General features: G+C 45.1%; 1 protein-coding gene across 3 annotated transcripts in view; it reads right to left on the bottom strand.

The window, feature by feature from the left end:
- Positions 1-262: 262 nt before the first annotated feature.
- GCM1 (glial cells missing transcription factor 1) overlaps positions 263-7,892 on the bottom strand; it is a 49,347-nt gene continuing 41,717 nt past the window's right edge. For all 3 annotated transcript variants that reach the window (XM_027057565.2, XM_053222687.1, XM_015070130.3), the window contains exons 3-6: positions 6,569-6,821; positions 5,415-5,527; positions 4,310-4,438; positions 263-2,577 (exon numbers count right to left, since the gene is read on the bottom strand). In XM_027057565.2, coding sequence (XP_026913366.1) covers positions 1,840-2,577; positions 4,310-4,438; positions 5,415-5,527; positions 6,569-6,821 — 1,233 coding nt within the window. In that variant the 3' untranslated portion in view covers positions 263-1,839. The remainder of the gene's footprint in view (positions 2,578-4,309; positions 4,439-5,414; positions 5,528-6,568; positions 6,822-7,892) is intronic.

The following is a 7,892-nucleotide window of genomic DNA, read 5'->3' as shown; positions in this document are numbered from 1 at the left end:
ATGAGTCAATATTCCCTTAAGGAGGAGACCGGGAACCAAATTTTGTATTATGTCCATTGGTTATCATTCAAATAGCAATGCAAATTAATTTTGGAAAATATTTGTTTATTGCACAGTTCTTTCCAGATTCTATGTCCAGGCTCATCTTTCACTATAAAATACTTTAGCAAAGAAGAGGAACTGGCATCCAGATACAGGGGGCCAACCATGGCCATGTTAATTACATAAGGACTTTTCTAAGAAAGCATTTCTCAAGCACATATCATGAACTTGGCACTGGTTAGGCCCTATAAAAACAAAGGTAAATAAGACAAAATCTAAGCCTTCACGGAAGGGGAAGGCAGTGGGGAAAGAAGAGCAAGAGGCCATTTGGCCCCATGGGGATTTTTCTTCCTGTGGCTGTTTAGTCTTGCTGCTCATGGTCTTAGATGCAATTAGTTCATACTCCTTGTCTTGACAAGTCTTAGAAATCAACCAGAAAACACATATTTCATGAACGAATCCCACAATACTAGACAAAGCATTAAATACCTCAGTGGTAGAATCTTCATCTTTCTACACCTCCGAAGCTCTTTTACCCTTAATCTCTGTTGCTTCATCCTCAGTTTTCAAGAAGGCATATGTGAGTTCCTAGGTAGGTGGGCTTTTCACATCTCTGCTGTTTGATAGGATTCAAGGACAATGAAAATGTAACAGTTAAGGCAGCAGAGGTGCCGAGAACCCCACGTAATGTGGGGGGAGAAAAAAAAGCAGAGGCCATTTCCTTCCACAGACGGGACGAGTTCCTCACTAAGCATGGGAAGACTGGAATGGAGGAGGACCCAAATTCCTTGTGTGAAGAAGGAAGTTGTGCCTTCTGCTTGTTGTCATAATTTCAATTTATGTGTGGTTATGTTTTTGAAAACTCTTTCCCAAATAAATTCTTTCAGCAATTTACTAAAACAGTTATTTTGAATGGTTGTAAAAAATCTGGGTCACCTTTTTCTTTTCTTCCAGTTTTATTGAGATACAATTAACATATAACATTGTATAGGTTTAAGATGTACAACATAATGACCCGATATATGTATTACCGCCAAATTTTCACAAGAAGCTTACTTAATATCCATTGCTTCACATAGTTACAAATATTGTTTCCCTTGTGATAAGAACACTTAAGATCCACTCTCTTAGCAGCTTTCCAATATACAACGATACGGTACTATTAACCAGAGTCATCATGTTGTACATTACATCCCCAGAACTTAGTTTATCTGAAAACTGGAAGTTTGTATCCTTTGATCTCCTTCACTGAATTTTACCCCCCACCTCTCATCCCCCACCTCTGGCAACCACCAATCTGATCTGTTTCTAGGAGTCTGCATTTATTTTTTTATATTCCACGTGTAAGTGAGATCATACAGTATTTGTCTTTTTCTGTCTGACTGATTTCACTTAGCATAATGCCCTCAAGGTCCATCCATGTCGTCCCAAATGGTAGGATTTCCTCGCTTTTGTGTGGCTGAATAATAGTCCATTGAATGTGTGTGTGTGTGTGTGTGTGTGTGTGTGTGTGTATACACCATATTTTCTTTATCCATTCATCTGTTGATGGACACTTAGGTTGTTTCTGTTCTTTGGTTATTGTGAATAATGTTGCAGTGAACATGGGAGTGCAGGTGCCTCTTTGAGATAAGGAGATAAGGATTTCAGTTCCTGTGGATACACACCTACAAGGAAAATAGCTGGATCGCATGGTAGTTCTACTTTTAGTTTTCTGAGGAACCTCTGTAACTGTTTCCCACAGCGTCTGCACTAAATTACGTTCCTGCTAGTAGTGTCCAAGGATTTCTATTTGGATCATCTTAAAGGACAGAGGTTTAGAAGCATCTCATTGTTGTAGTGATCCAAACCCATGCCCCTCATTTCTTCATTAAAATCCCACTCGCTGCTCTTGCCTGTCAATGAATATTGATGGTGGGGGTGGGGGGTATAGGTGAGGAGAAAGGGGTCTTCCTGACGTGAGTGGCATGTGGTGGAAGGGTAGCAGCTGTTAAAATCCACATGCACCTTCTCTTCGTAAAGATCACCCCCTGGATTTGGCCATAGTGGGTGACAGCTACTTTCGGCTGCAGGTGGTTCCACGGGAATCTGCTGGGAAAAGGGTTCTGAAGAGTTCTGAGAAGGGGAGAAATCATAAGGCCAGCTGGTCAAAGCAAAAGGATAATTGGGACAACGATTGTCATTAAGAGAATTTCTCCCCAAAGCAGTGTTTTTATTCCACGTTTGCCGATCATCGTAGTCAGAGAAGACTCCAGAAACAGGATGAAGCAGGTCCCCACTATTATAAATCCAACTACTGGACAATTTGCATTTCTCATAGAGTTTAGTGGGGCCCAAGGTAGAAGCAGGGTCTACCAGATCAGTGGTTCCCCCCAAACAATAACTCTTGGAGAAGAATAAGGAATCATTCAGTGACTTCTGCTGGGGAGTGTTAGCTATTAAACGTCCACCGTAACTACCAGGCAATTGGATGCCTTCCTGGATAGACCAAGTTAAAGGTAAACTTCCCCAACTTTGTGTTTCACCTGGAAGAGACTAGAAAGGAAAGTGAAAAGCTCACATTAATAAGTTAAGCAAATTGACACAACTACCACAGGCACCCAGAGTTACTCCACACAAATCAGTGCTCCGTCCGATTTTCCTCATTCCTCACATACTTGAAGCACAAATGCACAGGGGAGTCTTACCACAACTACTTAAAGCCTGAAAGAAGCTTCAGTTAGAGTCGAATTACTCTTACTCCTTTTACTCTGAGGAGAGTGAGTGTGTTTAAAATGTTTCATCCTCAGGGCGCCTGAGTGGCTCAGTTGGTTAAGTGTTCAACTTCAGCTCAGGTCATGATCTCACAGTTTGTGAGCTCGAACTCCATGTCGGTCTCTGTGCTGACGGCTGAGAGGCTGGAGCCTGCTTGGGATTCTGTGTCTCCCTCTCTCTCTGCCCCTCCCCCGCTCACACTCTCTTCTCTTGCTCTCAAAAATAAACATTGAAAAAAAATCATAAAAAAATAAAATGTTTCATCCTCAAGCACAAATCTGATATTCTAACTGCCTTTGTGAGGAACTTGCAAGAGACTATTTAAGAAGAATCAAGTCATGGCTTCAAAGATTTATATTATACTCAGTATAACTCTCAGGGGATCTCTCTCTCTCTCTCTCTCTCTCTCTCTCTCTCTCTCTCATGCACACACACACACACACACACACACACACACGCATATCACTTCCCTCCTTGACTTCCCTGTATTTTAGTGCTGTTTCCAGTCTGAGAGACTAGGGTTATTTATTTTTTTCCTTCAAGATTTTTCTCTGAACTCATGGGAATTTTGTTGAATCATAAATAGGACCTGTAGAATATATAAGTAGTAAATTTATTTTTATAAATGAAGGAAGTGTACTACCTTCCAGTAAGTCACAGGAAAAGAATCTGGTTGAGAATTAAGTTATCCTTTTGTTTATGTAACAAGAGGGTAGAGGTGGAGAGACCATGACCAGCCAGAGTGACTGGGAGGAAATGTCCTTCAACCTGTCCCATGGCTTGGAGAAGGGACGAGGGACCAGCCATTTGGTTTCAAGGACTCACATTTCCCTACAGACTCAAATGACAATTTTTCCTATGTGAGACACATTTACAACCTCTAGGGATGGACTGACTCCATCTCTGTTCTCATGAAAAGAAATGTAGAGCCCTGAGCAGTAGTAAAATACAGGAATTAGCACCACTGTGAGGCAGACATACCCACAAACCTATGGTATGATGCCCACAGACCCACAGACTTCACTTCACAGTTTGGCTTTCCCACCCCAACCCTCCAGATGGCCATTATTTTCAGAACAGTGGGTTTTCATCTTGAGACAATGTGCTGAGGAAATATTCTATTTAGGGGAAGAATGGAAATTTGGGGGAAAAATTCTAAACACAAGGCTAATTATTTTGTGGAGATCATTTTAGGTTCCTTTTTGATAGAACCGAAAGATAAAGTGCCGAATATAGGTTAAGTACTAATCCAAATCTCTTTTGTCAATTGTAGTGGGGACGATGATTCTAAAAATATATGGAATTTAATGAACATTTGAGAACATACCACAAAGATGGTAGAAATTAAGAGGAAACCCCCAGATTCCATTTGTTTGGTGGATGCTAGCTTGTAGATGAGCTGGATAGTATGATTTTGACTTCATTGGTAGGTGGGAAGGGACCAGGGACATCTATTGCTCCCACCACATGGGTGGTGAGTTGTATGTTTTGAACAAATAGGGGGACATGTTACCTTTGTCTCTGGGCTCCCCTTCAGCTTTAAGGAGACAGAGGAGGATGCCGTCTGTGCCCTCTTCATTGCTCTTCTTGCCTCAGCTTCCAACTTGGTTTCTGGCTTGGGATGATCGTGTTCTCCCTTTGACTTATAGGAGACAGGGAAGTAAAATAAATAACAAGATTGTACTTCACGGTATATAAAGGCTTATCCTGTGCCCTGCCACCTGACGGGGCGTTGTTGCCATTGATGACTGTCATGAGACAGATGAGACCTCTTAAACCCACGATGTGCTTTCCTGCCTGCCTTTGGTCATGGTGCCCCTTCCTCCCATGGTGCCTCTTGCACACCTGGCCAAGTCATCTCCACAATGATCACAAGGGCCGCTTTCTAAGTGCTTCCTATGGTACGTAGAGGATGCGGTCACAAACACATGATCTCATTTTACCTTCAAGCACATTAGTATTACCACCATTATTACTGTCCCCCGCTCACAGAGTAGGAAACTGAAGCATGGAGAAACTATACCAGCCAGGCAACCTCCTTAGCAAGTGGGGAGCCAGCTCTAGGACCTTCAGGAATTCTGTGAGCTGGCTGTTAAAAATGGCTGGTGACAGCCTAGCAAATCAGGACATTTCTCTTTCTACAGGGACACTGATCCTGCCACCCAGGCAGTCTGCCATCAGAGGCCACGCTCTATCCTGTTTACACCACCGCCCCCCGTAAAGTCCTTCTTAACATCCACATTTTATGTAAAACTGTGGGTTTAGGGGAGCAAAGTAACATGTTTAGGTTTACAGAGTCGGTTAGAGGTCAGAGCTGGTATTCGACCTCGGGTCTGTTGAAGCCGACTGCATGCCCCTGCACTGCGCTAGCCCCAGCGTGATAGGAGTACTGACAGCTGCCTCCCCCAAGAAGCCGAGGCAGAGTCAGCTGGCTCCCTGGTACATGGTGCGTCTGCTGAGGTATGGGTACAGACATCTGCTTGCCCAGCGTGGGCCTCAGGCTTGGTACAGGCTCTCGTCCACCCATCCACCTCCTGTACGAAACTTCTCCCTGTGCTCTGTACACATTTCTTGAATGAAAGAGAAATGGCATCTCCTCACTCTAAATTCAGTCCAACCTGGAAAAATATGAAGCGTCCATCGTGCCTCCAGAAGTTGGTGACCGGGAAGCCCCCATGGCCTCGGCAAGGAATCAGCTTGAGAGGCCCATCACAGTTGGGACAGCGTTTCCCTGTAAGAGAGCAGAGGAGGGAGGCCATGTCAACTGACTCCTGAGTCTGTGCGACTCTAGCAGTGCAGGCCTGATTCCAGGATGGCAGAGAATATAGGTGGGCACAGCTTTATGAGCTTTCATCCCCTCCTGGGCATTACCCCTGACCCTAGGAGGCCTGGCCATTGAAGTGTCCCAGCCCAGGTCTCACACAGGGGGAAAAGGAAGCAGTTTCTTCCACAGCAGGGTATTTCACAGATCAGGGGAGAGCTCTTTGAGCAGAAAATCCCTCCCTACTTATTTACTGATACTTGAAATTTTTGGTAGAGAAGAGGAAAGAATTCTTTCACTTCATAATTAGAATTAAGGGTCAAGGAGCAAAGTCACAGGAGAGAAAGAGCACAGCCACGAAATTTTCATTAAAGTGTAAATGACTGATAGCAGATCCTTTCCCGAGAGCAAGTTTTAAAGACAAATTACAAGGACAGAACGTGAGGTAACTTGGGGGCTGGAGTGGGCAAGACACAGGGAATGCTGAACGTATCTGCTTCAAAATCCCAGGAACACGATAAAGGAAAACCAAGCAAACGTGATTATGGCATGGATCTAAAGGACGTGGAATGGAGTCTCATCTCAAACCTAGCCCTGCCGCTCCCACTCCAGATCAAAGCATTCACTGAGTTCATCTTCGGCCCCATTCCCCAAGATGGCAAGTGTGGCGAACAACTTTCACCTAAACTTTCTGTGGGTGCATGATGAACTCATGTCCGCCCATGAAGTGACACGTCTGCTTTGTAACAGAGGCCTGGAGTCAGGTGCCTTGAGCCAGGGGAGCAGTTTTACTGGTGGGTGCTCTGGGCACGGCAGATCCGTGGGGCAGATACTGGGGGTTGAGGAGGCTGGTCGGCTCTCCATAATGTGTTCTACATAAGGAACAACCTTGGTCTCCACACACTCCACACCCCTCGGGATGTGCTGGGATGTGCCGGAATGTGCTGGCCTCTGGGGAGGAGCCTCCTAGTGGACGTCAGCTTCCTTACTGTGCCAGGGGACCCTACTCACTCTGCTGCTTCTGCCGGGCTTTGTCGCAGATGGCCGGTCTCAGGTAGATCTTGCGCCCCTCCTCAGCGGAGCAGTCACGGCTGCACACCACCACGCCCAGGCAGGACTTCTTGAGGATGCGCGAGTTGTGGTTGTTGGTGTTGCGCATGGCCCAGCTGCTCAGGTGCCGCTGCGCATTCCTGTCCTCTGAGCTGTAGATGTGCTTCTCGTAGGAATCTGGCCACTCCTGGAACCAGTCGGTCTTTTTCACGTTCTGACAGAAACACAAACAATGTTGCTGTATTTTAAGCGAGAAAACACAACTGTTCATAGATGCGAAGATGGTTTGGCACCGAGAGCTGCCGAGAGACCTTTGGCAAAGACCAACCAGGGTTTCGTTCTGACGGCAGGATCTGGGCACAGCGCAGCGGCAGGAACAGAAGATGCTGTGTCTACAGAGGACTTGCTCCCCGGACCAAAATGAATTGTAATTTCGGAAGTGGGAAGTCTCCTGGCTTCCCCTGAATTCTACCCCACTGATGTTTCTCTAGAACTTGGTGATAAGACTTAACTGACCATTTCCCACTAAGAATTTTTGAGGGTGAGGGGTGTCTGGGTGGTTCAGTTGGTTAAGCATCTGACTCTGGCTCAGGTCATAATCTCATGGTTTGTGAGTTCGAGCCCTGTGTCGGGCTCTGTACTGACAGCTCAGAGCCTGGAGCATAGAGCCTGCTTCAGATTCTGTGTCTCGTTCTCTCTCTGTCCCTCTCCTGCTTGTGCTCTCTCTCAAAAATAAATAAATAAACATTAAAAACAAAGAATTTTTGAGGGTGAAGTAATATTTTTGTGCTCTTACACAATCACAGTGGAAAACATCGTGGCAGGGTAGTGAGATAATGTCTCATACCACACTGTAGATACCTTATTGGGAATGCTAAGGGTTTAGGCAAAGGCACCAGAGATAAGCATTGGGAAAACTGAGGAGGCCTGGTTAGGGAGGGTTCTGAGAGCTGCTGTCTCTCCTGGGGAGATTTTCTTCCTTTTTCTCTACTAGCATATCCATGGGCCTCAAACAAGGCAGAGGAATAAGGAAGAGTTTACTTTGGCTGGAAACTTCTGTTTATTGCCCAGCCACTGGCAGTATTTCCGATACATGAACATCTAAGCTCTCCTCCAAAAGGTCAGAGAGACATTACATTCAATCTTTATAGCATATGTTGTTGGGCTTTCTCTGCTTCTGTTTCTTCATCTGCAGAAGGATAATGAGACCTGCCTACCTCAAGAGTGGTTCCGAGAAGATGATAATATATAAAAATACTAAGCACAGCACCAACCATGGATTACA

This window comes from Acinonyx jubatus, chromosome B2, assembly GCF_027475565.1.
Source record: "Acinonyx jubatus isolate Ajub_Pintada_27869175 chromosome B2, VMU_Ajub_asm_v1.0, whole genome shotgun sequence".
Taxonomy (NCBI): Eukaryota; Metazoa; Chordata; class Mammalia; order Carnivora; family Felidae; genus Acinonyx; species Acinonyx jubatus.
The sequence above is the reverse complement of the archived record's forward strand: the minus strand, read 5'-3'. Positions and strand labels throughout refer to the sequence as shown.